Source organism: Monodon monoceros, unplaced genomic scaffold (assembly GCF_005190385.1).
Source record: "Monodon monoceros isolate NGI ecotype Baffin Bay Population unplaced genomic scaffold, NGI_Narwhal_1 Super_Scaffold_21, whole genome shotgun sequence".
NCBI classification, from domain to species: domain Eukaryota; kingdom Metazoa; phylum Chordata; class Mammalia; order Artiodactyla; family Monodontidae; genus Monodon; species Monodon monoceros.
In genome coordinates, this window is record NW_021703778.1 from 83,922,944 (window position 1) to 83,949,443 (window position 26,500).

General features: G+C 39.6%; 1 protein-coding gene across 1 annotated transcript in view; it reads left to right on the forward strand.

The window, feature by feature from the left end:
- FBN1 (fibrillin 1) overlaps positions 1-26,500 on the forward strand; it is a 252,366-nt gene that overhangs the window by 91,933 nt on the left and 133,933 nt on the right. The window contains exons 6-7 of the mRNA XM_029237630.1: positions 21,226-21,423; positions 24,807-24,932. Coding sequence (XP_029093463.1) covers positions 21,226-21,423; positions 24,807-24,932 — 324 coding nt within the window. The remainder of the gene's footprint in view (positions 1-21,225; positions 21,424-24,806; positions 24,933-26,500) is intronic.

A 26,500-nucleotide genomic window follows, 5' to 3' on the forward strand; every position in this document is an offset into this window, starting at 1 on the left:
ACTTAGATAATTTATGCTTCTCTTTACCACACTTTAGGGAGTACCTGCTTAGAAAGAGTTTTATATCCTGGCTTGGAATAGCTCTAATAATTTAAACCCTCCCTTCTGAAATTACCAAGATATCAAAAAACTAAGCCTCATGGTAATAATGTTGAAATGTTGTTCAAAATGATACCCAAGTATTTATAATTCTTTATATCGTGAACTATACTACTTAAATAAACTGGGGGAAGGTATTCTGGGATGGGGAATAGTTGAAGGAAAGAAATGTATATGCCTAGAAATTTATAAAATTTGTTATAGGATCAAAGATTGAGCAGTTTAGATGGAGTAAAGAGAATTCAAGTAGGGAGATGGAAAATGGGGTTGGGTGGTAGCTTGGCTTGACTAAGAGGACGTGGGGTGTGAATTGTTATTTATGACCAGCCTGTGTGGGTTGTTCTTTTACAGGAAAACATATTTGAGTGGAGAATAAAGCCACTCTAACTTGTGACTTAGCCACCAAAGGGAAGCCTAGTTATTCAGACCTCAAAGCCTTAATCCCAGCAAATTCATCTCCTGGTGGTACCTTAATTATATTTTAGGCATAGTGTTTAAGGTGAGTGTTAAGTTTATTTATTATTTATTTATTATTTATTTATTTATTTATTTATGTGAAGTGTAGTTGATTTACAATGTTGTGTTAAGTGAGAACCTTGCAAATGCAAACGTATCAAGTGATGGCCAACGTCATAGGTCCCCTCCGCAAACAGCTAAGTATGCTCAGAGCAGCCCCAGTGGAGGAAAGATGCCATAGAGAAAAACCCGGTAGTTGCCTAGTACCTTTCCTGAAACCTTCACCTCATCCCTTTCTTTTCCCTTCCTCAACCTGGACCCATCTTGCCTAGCCTTCTCAATGAATACTTGGCTTGAACTTAGTTCACTCAACTTTGTTGCTGACACACCCGTCGTACTGATGGAATCCTGGCTTAAATGGAGCTTGCTCAGCTGTGCTTTAGACAAACCCTTCTGGCTGACCTGGTTTAAACCTGGCTTTCTTGACGCCATCTCTGGCATGTTCCAAGGTTAAAAAGGACTCTGCTGCCCCTTCCATCACTCCCCTGGAGGGGAAACCAATTGCCACTTGGAACCGGAGTTTATCAGGCTCACATCCAGAGTAGTAACATGATTTAGTGAGAATAGTACTGGACTAGGAGGCAGGAAACAAGTTCTAGTGCTGGCTCTGCTTTTCAATAGCCATGTGATCTTGGGCAAGTCATTTCTCTGCCCTCATCGGTTTTTTCATCTGTAATGAAAAGTTAGGACCTTTTTGATCCTAGAAGCCAGGGATTCACATAACGTTAACAAACTCTTGAATAAATGGAGATTTTGATTCTAAGTGCTCATCTTTCCACCTGCCACACTGCTTCTTTCCACAAAGCACAGACTCTTTCTGTTGCAGCTTTGTAGTGTGCACTCAACACTCCTCTTAGTCTTGAGCTGGGGAACCTTAGATCCCTTCCTACACCGATACAGTCTGCCACAAAGAAGGGCATCCTAAAAATCTGTGAGTTGGGGCAGGTGGTTCTGCTTACTAATGTATCTTTAAGAAGCTTTTTCTTAAGTTAAATCACTGTGTTATCAGCCCCTTTCTGGGTGATGATTTCAAAAGTATTACTAATAAAAACTATGTATTTGGGACCCTTCTAGGTATTTGATGTATAATATTTCACCTAAACCTTAACAACCATATAAGGAGCTGTCCTTATCTCCACTTGTTGCATGATGAAGGAATTGAGTGGCACAGTGGACATGGCTGGAATTCGAATCAGACTCCCTGTGTGGACAGCCACTATCTTCGCTGTGAGATGTACCTGCCGCTGACATAAAAAGTACCACCTGGCATTTTGTGCAAGAAATTGCAGGGAGACTCTGTTGTTAAGGTCTCAAAGAAAATGATTGTTAACTGCATTTCAGATGCTTGGAATTTATGCTGTGCCAAGCACTTTTCCACTTAATTTTAAATCCATGGGTATTTCAAGGGGAATTTAACCCATATGTTTCTGATTCACTTGTACTTAACTCATCAGAGAGGATTGTTTTGTAAAACCTTGCCTCTTCTTATGAGCACTTTCAAGCTCATACTTGGCTGGCATTGGCTGGATTTAGAATCTGCCATGGATGAAGCTTGATTTTAAATCTTTCTTTCCAACCCCTATTTCATGGTGGTTTTATTCCGTGAGTAGATGGAAATTGAAGGTGAGTCATAAAGACTCTTCCAAAACTGTGCCAAGATTCCACTGATACAGAAAGAGAGCCACTAACCTTTGAGGTTTGTTGTACTCACCTAAAACCTTACCCCCATTAAGCTGTTAACCTATGCATGGTTATAATCTGTGAGGGTAAAAATTAAATTCATAGATGTCGCATTTTCTCCTGAAATGATGTAGAGCAAAATTGTCTTTGAGAGATAAGGTATTTGTGGTGATTAGGTACATTACTACCTTTAAAAAACCCTTTCGCTTAAATCCTCTATTTGGGAGAGACTTGAGTTATACAGCTGGTGGAAAGATTCTTTCAGAGACCACCATTAGAAATTTAGCAGGCAAAAACTTGTTTATTATCTTACCGTGTAGATGAGCTGGGTACATTCAGTTCTGATAACCTGCTGAGTTGGAGAATTAATTAACTTCACATGAGCTCATCTAAGGAATGTGTATAATTGCTAGTAGTTGTGCATGACCCAAAGGAAAGCAAGAACAATTTTTGTATCCGGTTAACAGCTTGGTTCAACAAACATATATTTTAAGCATCTTCTGTTCCTGGCATTTGGGGATAGAGGATGAGAAGTCAGAGACACACGAGAGACTATCCCTCCTCCTAGGGAATTTACCATTCAGTAGGCTATACCTGTATGCTTCTATCTATGCCACAAGGCCAAATGGTGTGAATGCCAAATAGGCAGTGTAAAGGCAATGCACCAGGAGAGCTCAGAAGATGAAGATGTTCATTTCGATTGAAACAGGGATTGTGTGTGTTCCTTGGGCTTCCCCCCAAATGAAATGTTTAAGTTTAGGCTTGAAAGATGAGAAGGCTTTTGAAGGGAGGAAGGGCATTCTGGGATGAGACAACCAGACATGTTCTTGGATAATACAGACCATGCCGAATAGTTTTCCCAGGTCTCTGTGCTGTGTGTAGATGTGGGGTGGGGTGAGTCTGCACAGGTGGATCAGAGCTCTGAAGCTCAAGCTGGGTTAACAGGTATTGTGTACATTCCTCAGTAACGAGTAGCTGGGATCAGCCTGACAGCCTTTAACTGGGCACAGATTCTCAGTGCTGGGAACCTTTAGTCTTGGGTCAAGGAGAACAAGGAAGGAAACAAGACACAAAGGAACAGTGTGTGAAATTTACATAGATATGGACATACATAACATATATATATGAAATTAATGTACATTATACATGGTCTTATGTTTGAATAGTGCACAAATGAGGGTCAGTTCTATCTGATGCAGAAGAAACCTATCTAAAGATGCATCTTATGTGAAAAAGAAACCAATCAAATGAGGCATCACAGTATCATTGTCATAGAATAAAAAGAGCTAATACTATACAAGATTAATTATTTTACATCCTTTATCTCATATTATTCTTACAAGCACGCTGGCTATTGTTATCCTTATTTATAATTAAGAAAAGTGAAGATGAGAGAGTAAATAATTTGCCCAGGGTCACATAGCTGTATTAGTCACTTATACCTTAGTTTGCAGATACAATGTGTATGTGGCTTAACCTTCTCTCTTTCTAATACTTTTTCAATGTAACATATGACACATTTAAAAATAATATGTCATATATATGTTAGCAGTTAGCACCCAACATAAGCAGTCGGACAATGCCAATACCTAGTTGAGCTTCCCCATCCCATTGATGGCTTCATTCCACAGAGATAACTACCTCTGTTATCAATTTTAATGCACATATTTTTCAACTGACACCAAAATTGCTTCTGTGCTATCCTGGTTTAAGGTGAAAATGTTAATAAAAACAAAATTGGAATAATTTGCATTTCATGCAAACACCTCAACACCACCCTGAGGGTTTAAATATAACTCAAGATTTAAGAGTATGGGAAGTGGGATACAGACACTGATACAAACACTGCTTTAATCTCAAGGGTTGTGATTTAATCCTGGGGTACATGAAGACAAAAAAAAAAAAAATGAGACCTAAGAGGAGGTATGAAGTAACAGACAGGGCCTGATCTAAGATATGAGAGATCGAAGTTCTAATTCCAAATGCCATCAATTTATTTTATGACATTGAAAAATTACTTCACCTCTCTGAGTTTTAATTTACCCTTGTATAAATTATATTATCTCTTTGAGAAAGGCAAAGTGGTATAGTGAGAAAAGCACAGATTTTAGAATCAGAAATACCAAAATTAGGATTTTCATTCTGCCACTTAACATTTGTATAGCCTTGGGCAATTTTCTTTACTCTGAGCCTCAGTTTCCTCTTCTATAAAATGGGGCAGGAATCTCTTTCAGAGACTTGTGAGAATTGGGTGAGACCGCATGTAAAAGTAGCCAGCACAATGCTCTTTAAATGTTTGATTTCTTTTCCTTCTTCTATGAGTTTCTTTCCAATTCTAAAATGAGAGGTTCCAGTACTCATCTTATACATAAATTTTTGAAGCACACAAGCTCATAATTATGGAATTTCCTGTGTTAAAGGGCTAAGCATTTCTCTCAAATCAGACTTGTCATTAGGAAGTTTTCCAAGGTCTGGATAAATCTTTTCCAATTAACAACCGGGATTAAGAACAAACAAACAAACAAACAGACAAAAACCAGTTCTACTCACAAAGGAATGAGGGGAGGGGAGTGGAAAAGAAAGTGTGATAAAAGTTTATGTACCACCCTTTCCCTTCCCCTACTCTGAGACAAAACAACAGATTATGAAGCTAAGAATTCATTTTTATTGGTTGTATAGGCCATCTATGTCTGCGTAAAGTATTAGCACCGTTACCCTATTTCAAGGCTAATTTCCCCGTGTTAATACAAAGGCAATAACTACCTTCCAGCCTCTCTGGACCCACAAACCTCCTCGGCATTTACATAGTTCTTTGCTTTCTGTTCAGTACATTCTTATTGACATATAGTTTGAAATTGCCACTGTTTGGGAATAGCTCCAGAATTCCATTCGTTCCAGATGTCCACTGTATTTGTTTATGATTGTTATGGTAACAAATTGAATACATATATCAATTGGGAACCTGGGGAAGGGGATAGTGGTCTTTATTTCCAGTTAAGGGATGTATATGGGGGACATCACTTTAAAAATACCTCAACTGTTAGGAAAATAGGATAGAGAGTCATGGTCTATTCAAACAGAGGTATCAGTGAGCTTATATAAAAAAAATGGAATGTATTTTACCAGTGAGAGTTGCCAGTAACTCTTGTGATGGTGATGATACATATGACCATTTCTCTGTTGATTAATTTAAAATGTGTGTACATCAGAGAGCAGAGTATTAAGGCGGGTTAGCAGAGGCTACTCATGTCCCAATGCTAGACACCATATCCAGTTGCCAGGAAGGAAAATTAAGTTGATTTTTAGAATATGAGTTCATGAAGGAATAATATCTGGAATTCTCTTTTGAATTTGGGTGAAATTTATTTACACACTTGACCTGCTTTGCTTAGTCGTTTTTGCTCTCAATCTTTAAAATACGTGCTACATAAAAATTCGAGGAATGCAATATCTTATTCTTGGATCATTCGCTTATATATATGTTGAATGACAACAAAATTTATGTACTTGGTGTCTCAGTTAGAAATGAGTTTGTATGAAGTAATAGAAAACCTAACCAAGGTGGCTTAAACAAATTAGGGGTTAATTTTTCTTATGTCACAAATGGATTTGGAGGTATCAAAAATGTCATCAAAGGCTCTTTTTTTCTCTCTGCTTTACCACCCTTAGTGCATGGACTTTTGTCCTCATGATTGCAAGCTGGCTGATGGACTTACAGGCATCACATCTTTCTAAAAGGGTGAAAAGGATAAGGGACAAGGGGGCAGTCCAGATGAGTGTGTCTCATTTTATCAGAGAATGAAAAGCTTTCTTTGACACTCCACCCTGTAGGTCTCCTCTTGCATCTTCTTGACCAGACCTGGGCACATGTCCACTACTAGCTGGAAGGTGGCTAAGGAGAAAGCGATTGTGGATGGGGCTGGATCAGCTGTCCACTTGTGCCTTTTAACATGCACAGGGCAGGGCTTCACGAATCCAGGCTTGGACCTGATCTGCACGTCAGCCTTTCCTTTTGCTCTATTTTGCAAATCCCAGCAATTGTTCAAGAGAGGGGGCCAAGCAAGAGAGTAGAGATGACTTAAAACAAATCTATCAGCTCTTCAAAACAGAAACAGATTAAAAGGTATATGTCCTGTCATTTGTGCATCAGCGGCATTATTTTTTTTTTTTTGGCTGTACATGGGCCTCTCACTGTTGTGGCCTCTCCCGTTGTGGAGCACAGGCTCCGGACGCGCAGGCTCAGTGGCCATGGCTCACGGGCCCAGCCGCTCCGTGGCATGTGGGATCTTCCCAGATCGGGGCACGAACCTGTGTCCCCTGCATCGGCAGGCGGACTCGCAACCACTGCGCCACAAGGGAAGCCCTCATTATCTGTTTTTAAGAGTAGCTGAAGAGATCAGCAGTCTACAGACTGCTGCTCCACACACATGTTCCGTGTGGGAGAAAGGGAAAAGTAGAAGAACTAGGACCTCTGGTAGGTATTTTGTGTACATGGTTTGATTTATTACTCATGCAACCCCAGGCGGTAGAAGAAACTGATCTAAAGGCTGACTATCTATTGATAATTTGAGACTTAGGGTACAAATCAAATATGATAGATTCAGGGAATCACACGTAGCAAATTATAGCTTGGGCAAAGGGGATGAAAGTGTAAATGATTATGGATTCAGAATAACTTGGAAGATATGGAATTTTCCATATTTATCCATTTAAAAGTACTCGCCTGCTTGTTACGTACCCAGAAACTAGTCTAGGCCCTGGGGATGCAAAGTTTAATGAGATAAAATACTTGTCCTTAAGGCTCACAGTCTGATAAGAGGTAGTTATATAAGTCAGCAATTACTATGGAGTTTAATTAGTGCCACAGAGGGAGGAAGAGGAAAGTGGGCAGGGAAGACTTCCAGAAGGGCAGTTAGCTGGAAAAATAGGGGAGGCAGGGCATTCCAGGCAGAGGGAACAGCGTTTGCAAAGGCATGTGTATTGGAAACAGCACCATGCGTTGAGGAACTACATTTCGCTCAGTGTCACTAGAGAGGGACTGCACATAGGGGAGTGGCAAGAGACAAAACTGGGTAGGGACCGTTTTGCAAAGCACCTTAGGTTCCAACTTCAGTTAAGTTCACTCCTGTAGGTTAGAAGAAAAGGGGATCTAGAGCAAGGCAGTGACAGCTGGGCTACAGAGGAGGGGCAAATTCAGAAGCTGTTGGGATGGTAAAGTCTGCAGGGTTTGTGGGGATGGTTGAGTACGGGGTACGAGGGCTTCTGTGACACCCCCACCCCCAGGTTTGTGGACTGGGTGATCTGGGCTATGATGACACCCTTCACCAAAATAACAAGTATAGGAGGAGCAAGTCTGGTAGAAGAATGAGTTCCTGTCAGACACATCTTTTTACTCAACACTCTGCTCTTCTTGGGTGATGGAAACAATCTTCCCTCCCCAACCTGGTTGCTGCCGTCCTGACTCAGGCCAGCTGAAAGGCCACCAGGGCATCTGAATGGTCCATGGCTCAGCCACTTGAAGTCCATCAGACAGGTGGAGTGTCTGACTCAAGATCCACAGGAAATTAGTTGCTGAGCTGAGACTGAAAGGCAGGCCTCCTGACTGTTGAGGCTTACTGCCTTTTCAGTTCTACCCCCGTGTTGTAGTCTGCCTAAACAGGTGAGATAAAATCACTCTTGCACTGCTGGTGGGAATGTGAATTGGTACAGCCACTATGGAGAACAGTATGGAGGTTCCTTAAAAAACTACGAATAGAACTACCATATGACCCAGCAATCCCACTACTGGGCATATACCCTGAGAAAACCATATTTCAGAAAGAGTCATGTACCAAAATGTTCATTGCAGCTCTATTTACAATAGCCCGGAGATGGAAACAACCTAAGTGTCCATCATCGGATGAATGGATAAAGAAGATGTGGCACATATATACAATGGAATATTACTCGGCCATAAAAAGAAACGAAACTGAGCTATTTGTGATGAGGTGGATAGACCTAGAGTCTGTCATACAGAGTGAAGTAAGTCAGAAAGAGAAAGACAAATACCGTATGCTAACACATATATATGGAATTTAAGAAAAAAAAATGTCATGAAGACCCTAGGGGTAAGACAGGAATAAAGACACTGACCTACTAGAGAATGGACTTGAGGATATGGGGAGGGGGAAGGGTGAGCCGTGACAAAGCGAGAGAGAGACATGGACATATATACACTACCAAACGTAAGGTAGATAGCTAGTGGGAAGCAGCCGCATAGCACAGGGAGATCAGCTCCGTGCTTTGTGACCGCCTGGAGGGGTGGGAGGGAGACACAAGAGGGAAGAGATATGGGAACATATGTATATGTATAGCTGATTCACTTTGTTATAAAGCAGAAACTAACACATCATTGTAAAGCAATTATACCCCAATAAAGATGTAAAAAAAAAATCATCAACAGTTGCCTGCTGCCGTTTGGGGATAGTCAGCTAGAGCTTCGTGTGTTACGAGGAGTTAGCTACCGATTTATGTATGTCTGTGATAATTTTCCTGCAAGTTTATCTGTTTCTCTGTGGCCCCCTCTTGAGTTACAACTGAGATAAGAGGACAGCTTGCTGAAGTGGTTTTGGTTTGGGCTTGTGTTGGGAGGGGTTTTGTATTTTCACTTTTCTTTGAGAATGTAAAGTTATATATTTTATAAAACTCAGATAAATCTGGACAAGTTATCAAAGTAGTGGCACACTCTTATGAATGCCTTTTTATTAAATAGTGCAGAGGCTTATTACCTTTTTTGATACTTTTAAGAATCTGATGAAAAAGGTACAAATGCACACACTGTGTTGGGTGAAGTCGGTTGGTGAAGCAACAAAACTAGCTTACGATGTAGAAAGGGAGATTTGTTATGAGGAACCAGGGTGTCCCAGGAACTCAAGGGCAGTGGTGCAGCAGGGCTTTTTTGAGGGCTGGGAGCAGGGGCCAAATCCTCTCTCACTTCTCCCTGGTGCCACGTGGTCTCTGTCCTTGGTCCTCCCTGCAGACCTGGTCCCTACTCCATGTAAATGGTCTGCTGTGTGCTGCTTCCAGTACATACTGGCCCACAGCTCTCGAGTAGCATCACCTGAGGTTCCAGCCACTGTAAAGATTAAGACCAGCGCTCTTCCATCCCATTTCCAAATTTCTGGAAGAGAACATATGATTGGCCTGCTTGGACCTGGCACTCAGATACCAGGTTCACTTTGCCATGTCTCCAGGTCTACCATGTTGCTACGTGTGATTTACATCCAACTTCAGGGCACCTTTGGGTCTCCTGAGTCCCAAGTGTGATCTTCAAGTTAAGAACCCCAGACTAAGGAAATTCGAATGCTAACAGCCCAGCAGCACTACGTTTTAGCTGTAAAACTATTGTCGGAAGTGGAACATGCATTGGAGTAGAAGGTATTTGCACAGGCATAGAGCTTAAGAGCACTTGCTGTGTGCAGGAGTTGTGAATTTTGAATATCAGTAGTTAAATCCCAGGATGGTGAATATGATGTAGATTGAATTATAACACTCTCCAAGGTCGTGGATATTATATCCCTAACTTTTACCCTGAAAGGTTTGGAAATTCAATTTTAATTATTGTTAACATGCTTCGTAAATATCCAGGGGAATACAATATAGACCTGTTCATACATCCAGAGAGCCAAATTCTGGCTCAAGTTGTTTTTTCTTCCACAGTTGGAGAAAATTGTGGTGTTCGGCTTGCCTCTTGGGGCATGTTAAACCACTTTTAATGCTGTCTCTTATTATTTTCTAACCATATGCACTTTCCACACGTATCTAGCTAACAGCCTGAGATGAAACCCCAATGTCTGGCCAAGCTGATGTAAATCTTTAGTAAGTGGTAAGAGAGCAGAGTAACACAGTGCCTCTTTAATGTTCAGACAGGACACGATTGAGTAGTTGTAGACTTCGCAGTCTCGGGCACAACTTTAGATTTTTGTACCAGTTCTATAGAGTGGAAATTTCTGAGCCATACAGCATTCTCCCACTGGCTGCACTAGGCAAAACTTAGCTACAACTAGATTGGCCTATCTGCCTATATATTATAGTATTAATATTCAGCTCTTCAGATCATGAACCTGGGATGTCTGGGACATAATTATTATAATACTTCCAAAGAGCATGATGCATATTTGTAGAATTGCTATCCTGTGCTGTAAAAACAGTTATCATGTACAAACATATAAATGTCCCAGAACATCAAAACTTGTACGTTACCAGTGAAGCTGCCAAGAGGCCACCATGATCGTCCAGTTAGTGACACATTCTCAGTCCGTGGGATAGATCTTAAAAATGGGTGACTGTAAAGTAACAGCAAAAATGCAGTTCTGAGGCTCTAATGCTTTTAAGTCTTTGGTCTCTGCCATATTTTGATATCTGAGCACGCACAGATTTTCGTCAGGAATCTCCTTTTGTTGGTTAATTAAACCTACTGATTGGGTTTTGGTACTGCGGCCCCGCCCATCCTCTCAGCTTCGGTGCCTGTCTTCTACACGGTTCACTCACGTGTTCTGAGTAATGCTTGTTCTTTCTTCCAACTTGTCTGTCTTCAGTTGAGTTCAGCGCCAGACCCCGAGCTGGAAACAGTCTCAGGAATTTTTCATTCATCAGACATTTTCTTCCAAAGAAAAATTCTGAGAATAGGAGGGTCACCTTGAGAACTACTTGATAGTATTGTATATTAGCATAGTTCAGTGCTGTGTGTGTGTGTGTGTGTGTGTGTGTGTGTGTGTGTGTGTGAGTGTAGGGGTGCGAGAGGGAGAGAAGCAACCTATGTATCACATACCCATAAGCAAATGAACATTTGGTAAAAAGCCAATTTAGAAATAACACTTCCCAACCAGTATATCTAAACTATCTCACTGTCGTTTATCTGTCTTGGTATTACAGAAAGCCCATATTTATATGAGGCACTTCTCAGTTGTGGTTAAGTGGCTGAACTTTTGTCCTTGCTTTAAGTTTTTCACCAGATCTCTGAGAATTGATAATATCACTGGAATGTGGTATGTATCTGTTTCCTGTAGAATGAACTTAGGGCTGGCAGCTAGAATGCTAGTGGTCTTGGATTCCCTTGCCCTGTCATTTCATAGAAGCAGCAGTGAAGTTCCCCTGGAGGAAATCCCACCCACCACGCCAGGATTCCGTCACATATTGTTGGTCTGAGCCGTGTGTACTTTACACTCAGGTTTCTGTGAGACTTGGCCAAACGTGTTCAAAGTATGAATTTCAACCATAAAATTTATATATATAACTATCTGAATGTGATACGACTAAATGCTTGCTCACAAAGAGGAAGAAAAGGATGAGAAATTTCACGAAAAAGCTAAAATACACAGACCAAGACATAATTTCATTATACATAGGTTTTGTTTTGATAGCATTAAGATTGACAGAGAATACAGTTTTATGCAGAGCCAGCCTCATCAATTCAAATCACCTGTCCTTCACTGGGGACTTGATTGTGAAAATGTGAAGAACTTTTATACTAGTTATTGGTAGTTAGAGCCTAGTCTTCCCTCAGATTCTCCATTTCAGTAAGTGACTGGCCGTATATCCAGCTACTGAAGCCAGAAACCCAGGAAACATCCTTGTCTTTTCAGTTTCCCTCACCCTTCACATCCAATCCATCTTTCAGTTCTGTTGGTCCTGCCCCCGCCTCTCCCCCGCCACCCCCGCGGGGTGACTAAAGGACATCCCCCCACCTGTTGGCTTCTCTCCATTTCTACACCACCACCTTCCTTTAGCCACTACTACGTTTCTTCTCATTTCCACTCTTGAACCTTCTAATCAGAGTTCTTTAAAATTAACACATTGTGTTTTCAGTGGCTTCCTGTTGAGTTTAGAGCCAAATCCAAACTCCTTACCGTGGCCTAGACTGTGCTGTGTAATCCAGTCCCTGCCTAATGTTCCAGTTTCACCGTGTGCCCCGTTCCCCTTCCTCTCTCAGCTCTGTGCACAGCGGCCTTCTCTCATTTCTAGAGAAGCCAGGCTACCTCCCAGCTGTCTCTGAAACCTGGAAAGCGCTTACTCTCATTTTCACAGCTTGTCTGCTCTCAGCCTTTAGGCCTCAGTTTAAATGTCACCTCCTCCAAGAAGTCTTCCCTGATAACCCTTACCAAGTCAGGTATCCGCAATTGCTTTTTATCATGGCAGCATGCTTATTTCATTTGTAGACTAAATCACAACCTGAAATCTATAATTCTTTTTAATGTATTTACCTGTATTTGTTGACTTCCTCCCCCAAGCAGGTTTTAAACTCCATGTGGTCAGGGACTTTATCCCATGCTGCCAACTGATACAGCACAATTAATATTTGTCGAATGAATAAAGGATCCCTGATTACATGTTACAGTTGTAAAGTTTACTCATTGAGCCTGGTCATTGAACTCAGAATGTCTGATTTTATTTTATGCAGTGGGATTTTTTTTTTATGGTGGTGAAATACAGATACATAAAGTTTGCTCTTTTAGCCATTTTTAGGTGTGTGGTTCAGCGGCATTTTAAGTACATTCACACTGTGTGTAGCCATCACCACCATCCATCTCCAGAACGTTTTCATCTTCCCAAAGTGAAACTCTGAACCCATTAAACAATAACTCCTCACTCTTACCTCCTCCAGCCCCTGGCAACCACCATTCTACTTTTTCTCTATGAATTTGACTATTCTCGGTACTTAATATAAATGGAACTTGCAGTGGAATATTTCTAATCAATTTGTTTTTATTATCCCTGTACTAACATAGGCCTTTACCTTCCAAATATGAAAATCTCATTTATCATAAAAATCTTCCAATTTTAATGATAAAACATTCTATTAGGTTACTTCGGAAATTTAATTCATTGTTCGTAGAACTTATATTTGGAACTTAAGCAGTATTACAGGGCACTTTTGAGATATACGAGTTGATCTAAGAAGATGTTGGTCCTGGAAATTTTTATATTGAATATCATTGATCATAGGGCCCTTTACTCTTATGTTGTTAATCTTGCTTTTGGATGGTGGAGAATGTTTTCTACTTCGTGGCTTTGAAGAAAATATAAAAGAACAAATAAATCAAATTGTTATATAATACTATTGTTTTTGTCTTGCTGTTCACTAGCTGATGCTCTGTGGTGAAACTGCAGTTTGGTTTAATGTGGCACTCATACAAGCCATTTTAAAAGCGAATAAAGCAGAGCCAGCTGGTTCTTTCAAGTTGAATTTGCAGACCATTAAAAATGAAGATACTCTCTGTGATTTTATTATCTTGATGGTAAATATATCGCCTAAACCAGAATGTGACTTTTATCCACCCCCTAACTATTTTGTTTTTTTCTAGTAAAAGTAGTTTAGAGATAACTCTGGGGGAAAATGGCAATCAGCAATGACTTGTAGGATGTACAGTGAGGGGATGAATAATGTCAGGTAAGTGATTATTTGGAAATGAGATATTCTCTTCCCTGAGCAAGATTGCTTACTGTTTTCTTCATCATGGAGCAGAATAAAATGTGGTAATAATTTTCTGTAGTTGAATTGCTGACACACAAAATCGGGTCCGCAGAACTATGGCTTGGATTTTGGTGAATTGCTTAGTCTGTGTCTATTAGTCTATTAGATTAAATGCTATACAAAAAAATCACCTTGTTTCTGCAGTTTTTTTTAAAAATTAATTAATTAATTTATCGATTGATTGATTTTTGGCTGCATTTTGTCTTTGTTGCCACGCACAGGCTTTCTCTAGTTACAGTGAGCGGGGGCCACTCTTCGTTGCAGTGTGTGGGCTTCTCATTGCGGTGGCTTCTCTTGTGGAGCACGGGCTCTAGGCGCGCGGGCTTTAGTAGTTGTGGCACGTAGGCTCTAGAGTGTGGGCTCAGTAGTTGTGGCTCATGGGCTTAGCTGCCCTGTGGCACGTGGGATCTTCCCCGACCAGGGCTAGAACCCATGTCCCCTGCATTGGCAGGTGGATTCCTAACTACCGCGCCACCAGGGAAGTCCCTGTTTCTGCAGTTTTGAATGATATTTATATTAAAGTTTGTATGGCAGTACTTTTAACTTATGAATTAAAGAAGTTGAAAGACAGAGGAAAACATTAACACAGAAATAGTGTTGTGCTTATTCCTATGCTTTATTTCTAAAGTGCTTTAAAATAATTAGTTACATACAATTAAGCTGTACCACAGATACAGTTGCTTAAAGTAAACATTTTGCATAGTGTAGTTTAGAAAAATTTGCCAAAAGGTCATATTCTTTAAATAACATTGTGTAGACCATGTTTAACAGGCAGTCTTGCATGCAGTATTTCATAGAAACATATGGATTGGAAATTAGATTCAAAATTTATTGTGTCATTAAAAAAAAAAAAAACAGCTTGAATGAAATAGGAGATGCACTATTGCATAGTACAAGTAGCCCTGAAAGGAATTCCCATCCCTCCCCAAGAACTTTTACTACGAAAAATTTCAAACCTACATTAAAGTTGAAATAATAATATAAAGTATACCCGCATACCTTCTACCTATGCTAAATATTTAACATTTTCCCACTTTTATACACATAATGCTCTGTATGTATATATGTGTATATATATATTTGTGTATAATATACTAATATATGTATATATTATATGTCTAGTTATCTACATGTTATATATTATATATAATTTATATTTAATTTGTATATATTTAATATACATTATATATTTTATATATATTTATGGTCTGTTTCGCTAAATGATTTGAAAATTAAATTGAATACATCATGGCACTTCACCTCTAAACAATAAGGCTATCTCGTATATAACTGTAATACCATGATCATGTCTAAGAGAACAATAATTCCACAATATCGTCTAATATCCAGCCCATATAAAATTTCCCCAGTTGTCTCTTTTTGAAACAGTGTCCAACTGAGTTTTGGTTATTATATCTTTTTAATCTAAAATAATAACTCTACCTTCTTTTCCTGTGTGTGAGGGGTCATTTACTTTTGGAAAAGTTCAGGCCAGTTGCCTTTGAAAATCACACAGGCTGAGTTTTCTGATTGCTTCCTTGTGGTGTTATTTATCTTGTTCTTCTATCCCTGTATGCCCTCTTGACTGGAAGCTTGGTCAAGAAGCTTGATATAAGTTTTGACTATTTTTGGCCTAAACTTCTTAGATAATGTTTAGTACTGTGTATTTCATCATATCAGTGGCTGTGTGGAAAGATTTCAGCGTGGTCTGCAGTAGTGCAATTCTGTAGGAAATTAAGAGTTAACTTTTGGTGTTACTGATGGTAAGTTTGATCAATGTCTTTGGATTTTGCTTGGAGAATCCCCCTGGAATTTTACTCAAGTACCAGCTCCCACACTGGACAGGGAAGCTGGAAGTGGGAGATCATGGTAGTGGAGTGATGCCATGTATGTAAATGTGCTTTGTGACACTGGGAAGGGAGAGCTTGGAAATGTGAATTCCGTTGACTATTAGGACAGTGGAGTAGTTGGTGTTTAGCCTTCTTAAATTTTGATTCGTTGTTTGGTTTAGTGAGCTTGTGGTCAAAATAATAAAGAATATATGATAAAGTGCCTCATAGTCAATCAACCCTATGGAAATGAATACTACTTTGTTGTGATTAGAATGTCTATCCTGGTTGAAAGATACTGAGTTATGTTGAGTGGCAATGATCCCAGCTTATGGGCTGTCTCACATTTCTAAGGTTAGACTTTCAGGTGAGCATTCAGCTGTCTTGCAAACACTTTGCAAACTCACTTTGGGGGCTTTTACGAAATATGGATGCCCAGCCACCATGCCACATCTACTGAATCACATTCCAAGAGGGAGGCATATGGGAGGACGGGGGTGAGACCCAGGCATCAGTATTTTGCACAACATCCCTAGGTGATTTGGTTATGTCCTAAGGGTAAGAATGATTGGAGTAAGAAGAAACAGCAGCAATTATGAGACTGATTACGATCATGGAACTTCTTTGCTTTCAGTTTGCTCAGACCAAAAGTTCTCTGACCTCCTTCCTTCAAAAGGTTGTATTGAAATTCCACACGTTAGGAGCTTAATGTGTCCCAGGCTAAACTACCTGGAAGGAAGAAGCATGCTGTGACCCTCTCTATCATGGATAAGTTGATATCTCATTGTTTTGTTTGTAATTTTTATGAAAAGATGGATTTAAAATAATTGGAGCCTAGTGCCCAAAATTATATCCTTGTGCCTTCCCTGCAGTTTGTGGTTTAGTGACTGGGTAGGAGTGACAAGAATTCATTGTACTACAGTTCTTTTTCTGTGAATGATGCATTTGCTTCAGGGGGAAGTCTGATTGCAAATGAAAGTGAAGTAACGCCACAGGTCACAGCATTCTGAGCTGCAGGGCTGGGAAGGAGCTGAGGATTAGAGGCTGCAGATATACATTGGTTAGATCCCAAGCCTTGAGGCCAAATCTGTTGGGACTGGGGAACAATCCTTGAGCCTAACCACTCATAATGGGAACATGTAGATGCAGAATTTCCCATGAACCAGCCACACTAGAGTAAGCCAGTTAAAAACAATTAAAATTGCATTTTAATGTTAGAAAGTCTTGGCCTATTGCCCTTGTTCATGGAGGTCTTATAAGGAAGTGATTGTAGAGCAACTTGTGAACAAAAAGTGTTTTTAATACGATATTTTATTTGCATGAGGAATAATGATTTACGTTGAGGGAATGAGTCAGATATTATCCAAGCATTGAATTAAGCACATTCCCTGTCTAGAGCTGGGACTGTCTGAAAAAGAGTATGTAAATTTAGCCTAGTATCACGTAAGTGCTATGGGAATAATTGTAAATAATTGGATTATTAGTAAGGAATTGGGAGTGTGGGCAGATTTTTTCTGTGGTTGGAGTATTGGACTAAAAACAGCATAACTTTGGCAATCTAAATGAAGCACAGGACAAAAAGCACATGCTGCCAAATCGGAATGACATTTGAAAACCACGTTAATACAGCATTTACCTTCCAAAACATTTTTAGATCCAATTCTGTTTCATCCAGATTATGCCTCTCCCTCTGCAATCAGCCATTTTCGTTGAAAATTTGACTCTACAAATCCACTTATGTCCACTTACTAAGCTGCATGATCAAATGAGCTGGTTCTTCTCTTTGTCTGTAGTGATAAGGATCTAGTGTGGAAATGTGTTAAGTCCATAGATTCTGTTACACATACTCAAACTATTTGCCAGATATTTAGTGTATGTAGTAAAGATGGATCCCTATGGGCTCCAGAGATGCCTAATGAATATTGTCAGAATTAACAAGTGCTGTTTCTATTCCATGTGTTTCATATTGAAATGAGGGCAAAAAGTTGTTGACCCTGGAAAAGTCTTAAGGGTTATTTTTTCTTCTGATGCAAACCTTCCGATGAGGAATTCATGTCTGAAGTCATGAACCAGTGTTAGATAGGACTGACTCAGATTTTCCTAGTGTTTTCTAGTGGACCTTGATTTTGCTGGTATCACTCACAAAACGCTGTATTTGCATGTACCTGGAATCTTTGCAATCCTCGTATGTAAGATAATTCCATGGAGTATCTTGGCAAAATGAAGAGGAAAAACAAATCCAAGCAGTGTTGAAAACTGCAAACTAAAATTCATGTTCCATTATGTTTTTTAAAGATTGAAAAATGGCATACCAACAAGAGTCTATTTGATTAAAGTATTTGCATTTGTCTCAGTAAGTCAAGAGGAAAATAGGAAATAAACCTAAATTTCCTTCCTCGTTACCTAACATGGAAGGTTTTATTTATTTTTTGAATGAAAGATTATGTTGCTGTGATCTTTCTAGTCTCAAATATAAGATATATATAGTCATAAAAATCTTGATGGCTGTTGCATGAGATTAAATGATTGAATAATTTATGATATAACTTGATGGAAAATTATGCAGCAATTAAAGCCGTGTGTTAGAATAGTATTTACATGGGAAAATGCTTTCGGCAATGTTAAGTAAAAAAAAAACAGCAGGATTCAAAATTGAATATTTGATATAATTCCCATTTAGTGATAAAAAATAAAGCACACATGTAAAATTATGTAGGGTAATATAACTGATATGTTATCAGACTTTCTTTAAGTGCAATTACATGTGATTTTTATTTTCTTATTTATATGGTACTGCCTTTTCCTAATTGTCTGAAATAGCTATTTTCCAATCAGAGAGAGGGGTGGGATAGGGAGGGTGGGAGGGAGACGCAAGAGGGAGGAGATATGGGGATATATGTATAGGTATAGCTGATTCACTTTGTTTTAAAGCAGAAACTAACACACCATTGTAAAGCAATTATACTCCGATAAAGATGTTAAAAAAATTATAATATGAAAGAAACCATCTATGAGAGAAGTATTTAATAAATGCCCCTTGGTACTATTTGGAAGAACTGAGCCAAAGAAAGAATGATGGCTACATCATTTGACTTTGTTCAGGCAGTTACTGTGTTTAGGAGCGACTTGGTTGCACACCACCATGGTGCTGAGTGACTTTTTCTTTATTGACAGACTGAAATGAGGGCAGAGATTTTACTCAACAGCTCAAGCATTTAATTTTTGTATTCTTGTTTGAATACAGTAACTATGGAAGACGATAGCAGATTTTGAATAGATCTGGCATATTATGAAGAATATTAAAATACACTTAGAATTTGATAATATAAAAGTAAAATGCAATCAGCGTAAAAAAAAATGCAGAAACAAAGTAAAAAGACAATAATAAACTAAAGAAGTATCAGGAGATAGGGCTGGAAAGTTGGGCCAGAGAATGTGGAGACACCAGGAGAACAAAGGTCTAAGGTTGGTTTTCTGGAAAGATAATGCTGTTTGTGTTTCTGTACCGGTTACACAATTTTTGGCCTATTTGCATATTCTGTACTAGTATTTACTTAATATTTTTCTTTTTCTTGCGGTGCACGGGCCTCTCACTGTTGTGGCCTCTCCCGTTGCGGAGCACAGGCTCCGGACGCGCAGGCTCAGCGGCCATGGCTCACGGGCCCAGCCGCTCCAAGGCATGTGGGATCTTCCCGGACCGGGGCATGAACCCGTGTCCCCTGCATCGGCAGGCGGACTCTCAACCACTGTGCCACCAGGGAAGCCCTATTTTTCTTTAAATTGAATTAAAAGGTTTTTTTAATTCATTCTCATCATAGCAAACGTATCTATGAAATTATGAGTCTGGCAGGTTTGTACTTTTTAATAATAATTCAAATTGAAATTAATACATGACTATTAAAAGAAGACAATCTAAGGTCGTCTTGCATCCCATCATAGCACACTTTGGTAAGCACTGGCATGGAGAGAGGGAGATGTGGAGATGAGGCCTTCACGTTTGGACCATTGTGTCCATCTCTCAAGTGCTGCCGTAATTTGGGCCTAATCCTCTTGCTGTGCTTGACTGGGTGAAGCTTTGTCTTTGGAATTTCTTGGAAGGCTCATCTTCCAGCACAGGCATTAGGGCAGTGCCATTGACCACAGGTGGCTGACTCATTCCAGCAAGGAAGAAGGGAGAGTGAGGAAGAACATTTAGTGATGGGGAGCAGATGGGATCGTAATTGCAACAGAGAGACAGGAGGAGGGGATAGTGGGACACAAGCTGGGAAGAGTCAGCTATTGCCCAAATGTTGTCATGGTTCAGCCTGTTCACTCTTGTGGGTACTGTGATAAAGAGTTGTCCTTAGCGAATTGCATATCATGACTCATGAGGTACTTGGAGAAGGAAAGAAGAACATCAAAATGAAAGTATAGCCCGGTGGTTTCATTAGCACACCCAGTGATTTTCGTAAACCTGTAGAATTCAGTGGTGAAAGGAACTTACCGGGGTCATGTAGTCCATCCCTAGACTCATAGGAAGCACTCTTATCTGTGCACTTCCAGAAATGACACGAGGAAGCATGCGATGCTGGTGGTGGATAGGAGCCCACGAGTCTTGCCACGGCCCAGCCTCCCTTATCAGCCAAGGAGGCCGCTGTAGAACAGAAAGGGTTATTATGGCCCAGATTTCTCCCACGGGGAGGCTGGGGACAGCTTGGCTTTGGTCCTCACTACATCTTAATCTTTCTTGTTTTCTGGCTGCCGAATCCAGATTGACTTTCTCCCTTTACAAAAAAAAAAAAAAGGGAGACAGATTTTGTACTGGTGAGACTACTTGGAAATGGAACTTCTCCTGTGGTCTTAGCTTATCCCTGTTTGCTTTAAGATGATCCTTTTGCCCAAGGGATACAGTGATTTCAGATCAGTGCCCTTACTCTTTAAATACCTGATGTCTTTTGCATATCTAACTTTTCTGCTTGTTGTTTTTTGTTTTGAATGGGGTTTGTTTGTTTGTTTTTGGTTTGCTTGGTTTGTTGTATTTGAAATAAGGTGGACCCAATCCAAAAGAAACAAGTAACCATTTCCCTTTTTCAAGAAACTGCAGAGAAGAAGGTGCCATGACTTGCCTCGTTGCAAGTTTTGAAATTCTTTGCTTTCTCCAACCTAAATAATAGTAGACTGTAAACTCTATGAGGGCAGGGATTTGGGATCTTTGAATCACTGAAGCACCTATATCAAGCATAGGGGCTGATTCATAATCGTCACCGATACAGTTTCTTAAGTGAATGAATGTGTAAATAATATTATGATGTCATGTTTGGATAGCATGTCACGGTTGTAAAGTATTTTCCATTAGCTCATCTGATCCTGACAACAGTATCTTCAAAGTGGATAGGAACTAGTGTTTTTATCCTCATTTTGTCGGTGAGGTAAATGGGGCTCAGAGGCGGAAGGGTGTGCCCAAGGCTTCACACGGAGTCAGTGATGTGCGGTTCTATTCGTGAAGACCGTTGTGCAACTTGGAGTCCAGGAAGACAGGCCCAGCTGCTCTTCTGCATGATAGTTCCTGCTTTTCTGGACTCTCATGGAATTCTCCTTCTTTATTTTCAGATTACAGGACAGGCCCGTGTTTTACTGTGATCAGCAACCAGATGTGCCAGGGACAGCTCAGCGGGATTGTCTGTACAAAAACACTCTGCTGTGCCACGGTGGGCCGCGCCTGGGGCCACCCCTGTGAGATGTGCCCAGCCCAGCCCCACCCCTGTCGGCGCGGCTTCATTCCAAATATCCGCACAGGAGCTTGTCAAGGTAAACCCCGGGCCGTTGGAGTTATTAATGGATTCATCTTATTCGCTCTGGAGAGCCATTCTCCAGTGAAGTTGGAGAGAATGGAAAAGCAGTGTCAGAGGCATAGCTTCACGATTTCGCTGACGGCATGATATCCAACTTAGGCATTAGGAGCGTGGCTCCAGAGACAGCAGCTGGTCCCCCTGGATTTTTCCTTGCCAGTGGTTTCCCCCTCCGTCCCCAAACGTGTTTCCCAGGGGTGGTATGATTCTGTTTAGAGCAATGCTCTATGTTAGAGCAATGCTGTGTACAAACACAAAGCAAAATTTGTGAATAAGGTAGTTTGTTTTTCTTAATCTTTTCCCCCTTCATTTGAAATTGCTGGAGTTCCTCTGTCTCATAGATTGTACTTAGTTGACCTGAGGAAAATTGTTCCTCTCTCCATTTTACATGCTACATTATGGAGTTTTTTCTGTTTTTTTTTTTTTTTACAAGTCAGAAATAAATTAGGATTTGTTTCACAGTTTTAAATATCCCCAGATGTTGCCTGCTTGCTTCTTCTCCTGCCTCCCATGGAAGCCCTTACTCTGTTTTTGGCTTTTACTCCTGTCCTTCCAGCTGTACAAATTCTTTTATTGTCTGGATGTCTGGCAGGAAATAGGAGGAAGTGAACAGAGGCAGCTCCACACTAAACTGATGGGACTGAAAACTCCCAGGCTGTATCTGTTTCCTTTAGACATCTTCAGTGCTTTTTTAGCAAGTTGCAGTGTTTAGAGAAAATTCAAGGTATGCTTTTCTGAGGCAAATAGATACTAGTTCGATTTTGTTCTGTATGTTAATTCTAAGGATAATATGCAATAAAGCAGAACTTGAGCTTAATCACCCAGTTCTGTGGATCTCCATTAAATTATACTTCAATAAATTTCATATCTGATAAACACTGGTTGATCCTGGTCCCTGGCTTCTATGTACAACATGCAGCTCTTTTGTATGCCCTTGAACGTGTCTTTCTGAATGTTAGGAGCAGCAAGAAGTCACTTTGAAATCCTAGAATTACAAAAGGGTAAACGGTACAATTTCATAAAATAAAGAGTAAGTTTTGTCCCCCTTTTTCTTTGGTGCCTTCTTATTTTTCTCATCCTTGGAAAGTCTCAAGGAGTTTTGAAAAAATTCTTAGCCATGGTGTTTTGAAGTCAGCTAATACCCATGAACTCACAGAGAGTGACCAGAAAGCCAGATTTTGGGTACTCCACTGCTGCCCATGAGTCCTAGTCAGAGGCTGAGATGCTGAGAGAATTCAGGGGAAGAGATGAAGAGGGAGAGAGGGAAGAGCTCCTTCTCTTTAGCTTTGATATTCATTTCATACAACCTGGACTTTTCCAGCATTTTCTTCCTGTTCCTTCCTGACTCTTCAACATCCAATGGAAAAAAGAGTTTTTTTATAAGAAGAAAATTTGTGAAAACCCATGGAATCAAAGTGGCAGTTATATTGCCACTGTGAGAATGAAATTCTTCATGTTTGGTTGGTTTTTTTCAGAGAAGGTCTGTTATCAGCTTGGGGTGCTCTCTCCTTGCTGGTGTTTTTAGTCTTTCGGCCACATGTGAGGGGCTGTGAGCAATGGGTTCAAAAAGGAACTTAGTCTGTCTTCAGCCTTGGAATGTATGACCAGTGGAGAAGTGCCCTCGTGTATATTTCCTGTTGGCCAAAAATCATGATCAACAAGACTGTCTAGTTTTGCTTCTATGTCCAATTGTAATTTCAAATAACATTTTAATAAACATATTCAACATAGCAAGAATGGAAAATTCTGGTGTAAGACAAAATAGAGATCAGCTGTAAAACATAATCTAATTATACTCACATATTATCGTTCGTCTGTGAGCCGAGACATTTTATGTAAAACAGTAAGTGATACTTTTGTACCAAAGTATCAAAAGTGATACTTTTTGTTGTTAAATTAGTACCCCTTTTCCTGCATGGCAACTTGTTTCAAAAACACAGATTATTAGAGATTTTACAGTTGGCAATTGCTCTCTCACTTCACACAATGAAGAGTAAAACTAAAGGGTACGATTTCTAAAAAATACCCAGAGGAAGAAAAGTTAGACTGCCTCCCTGGGGTTTCTTATTAAACCAGAATTTTGTGTGTTATGGATGAAGAGATGGAGAGAATACATGTACTTTTATAAACATCTTTCTAATGAGCCTGGAATGTTTACTTTTGTTCCTGGAAGGTTAATATTTGGGGTTCCATGTAGGACCATAGTTATTTCCTAGGTGCTGGGGATTCAGCAGTGAACAAAACAGACAAAGAACCTGCTCCCTGGAATCTTGTATTGAAAACATTTGATTTATAGAACAAAGCAAAGCAAACAGATATTTATTAGGTCAGCTAGTGATTGGTCCTATGGGGCAAAATGAGCAGAGTAAAGAAGGGTGGGGGGCGAGGGGGGCGTTGCTATTAGACTGGCATTGGGAGGGTCCCCTGCTGCAGTGGAGCAGAGATCTGATGGGTAGGACAGCATGAACCATGAGCTCTACAAAGAGTAGTCCAGGCAGGGGGCCATCACTGCAAAACCCTGAGGCAGGAGCGACCTTGTTGTATTTGAGGAATGGCAAGGAAGCTATTGTGGATGGAGAGGAGTGAGAGAGGGCGGAGGATAGGAGATGAGTTCAGAGAGTAGAGGGGTCAGGTAGACTCCTCTAGGACTTAGCATGGCCTTAAGTGTTAAGCTGAGCTGGAACAGGATCCGACTTACCTTTAAAAATCTTCCCTCTGGCGGCTGCTCTGCTCTCACTTCTTGGCCTAATTTCCTGTGTTGTTTAATTTTTATTGTGCAAGACAATTCTCCAGAATCTATGGTGAACATTTTCCATCTCATTTGTGTAAAAGCATTAGCTGTCTCGTGTAGTCTGAGTGATCTCATTCAAATAAATTCTGTTTGAACTGAATCACTCCATACAACTCTTCAAGACAGTGTTATTATAGAAATGTGTTACGTTTTGATTGTAAGCATTTCTTGAATACCTCTAGTTATTACTGTCAGTCATTTTATCATAGTAACCTTGTACTTTGCAGCATGCATAATAAAACTCACAAAAGTTAGTACCAACATTCTCCTCTGCATGAGGGAAGATGGAAGGTAGGAAAATAAAGAATACTTGTGACTTCCAATAGAACACTATTGACCAAGTTATGTTACTCAGTTTATTTCGCATAATGTAATCGTGAGAAACGGTGTCTCTCATCATGTTCCAAATATTGTGATGGACAAATAGCTCATTGATATAAATGTGATAATATAATTGTGGGCAAACTATCATGTTTTCTTCTGCAATGAATTTCATATTAATCTCTCCTCCCCCACCCCCTGCCCCATCCCTTGCTTCTGAAATCTAACAGATGTGGATGAATGCCAGGCCATCCCTGGGCTCTGTCAAGGAGGAAATTGCATTAATACTGTTGGGTCTTTTGAGTGCAAATGCCCTGCTGGACACAAATTTAATGAAGTGTCACAAAAATGTGAAGGTAAGAAATATCATGCTTTGCAGTTAAGGGTGGAGGGGCGGGCAAAACCCAAATCAGTGACAAGCTTTTTTGCAAATTGTTCCTAAATCCTTCTGTCTTTGTCATTCCTGTGAATGTGTACGTATAATATCCTTACCGGGAATAATACGCCTTTCTGCTATTGAACCAGAAAAAGCCTGCAGCTTTTTCCATTTTTATAGACCCAAAATAAGAGATCCATCTGAATCAAATTAAATATTAAAACATGAAATATTTTTGAACCAATATTTGGGTTAAGATGTTCAAGATACGTGTTTTTGTGTAGTTCTAGAGACACGAATTTAAATTTGATCATTACATATCATTCAGAATGACATATCTTCTGTTGTTTTTCTAGTCAAAATGTATGTTTGATTTTTTTTTTCCTTTGGAGAGATCTATTAACCCTTATATTTATGCTCCTAGTACAAGTTTAGGATTTCCTTTTCTGCCTATCAAATGGAAACCTTTTAATGTTAATCAAACAGAAAAATAACTTGAGGTAAATTTATATATTTGCATTTAGTTTATAGATTGAGCTTCTAAAAATGTGTGTACAGAGAATGTGTTCATATTCACCACTTCTGCTATTTGCCAAAAAGAGCCCTGGCTTCCAAGTGTAATAAATATTGGTTTCATGAGAGGGAAACATCCAGGAAGTAACTAGGCAGCATTGAATTCTTTTCTTTAGTGAGTTCATGTACCTTATATGTGTAATGTCTGAAAATAATGTAACAGCATTCTTAAGGCAACAACCCTCATCAAGCTTAGCAGAGAAAACTTTTTCCTTCATTCTCAACTCATTGTCTTTGGGGTGATATAAGATTTCATTTAGATGCAAGAACTTTTGTTGAAAGCAGTTGCTGTTGTATCTATATTCCTAAACCCTAGCACTGAGGAATACTTCACTCTAAGTTATTTGTCAGGAATTGGATCATTAATCTTCTTTGTTGATCTCCAGGGTATATCATACATGCAAAAGGCAGCTTTAAATCTGAATTACATTTAAGAAGTTTAACATCTACTTGCCCTGAAACTGAATAACTGTGTTAAAATTATCTTTGTGGGTTAGAGTTGTTTTTAAGTTATTAATCATCCTATAATTTATAATGATATGTTCTTGAACATGTTATAAACAGTTGAGGTAGCTGTGAAAAATACTTAAGTTCTTTCTAAGGATGTAGGGCTTCTTAAGTTTCAATGAACAATAAAATTGACTCTCTATAGGCCAGTGTAATTTAGAAGTTATACTGTGGATTAAGTTAGAAGTAGAGAATGTTGATACTGTAAGGGCAAAGAACTTACCTGGTTTCACCCTTTTACGTTATATATTAAGGAACTGTCTTGGGTGTGTTAAGTGCCCTGACTGAGGTCATCAGACAGTGCTAAAATTTACTTCTTTTTTTAAAATTAATTTTTATTGGAGTATAGTTGATTTACAATATTGTGTTAGTTTATGCTGTACAGCAAAGTGAATCAGTTATACATATACATATATCCACTCTTTTAGATTCTTTTCCCGTATAGGTCATTACAGAGTATTGGGTGGA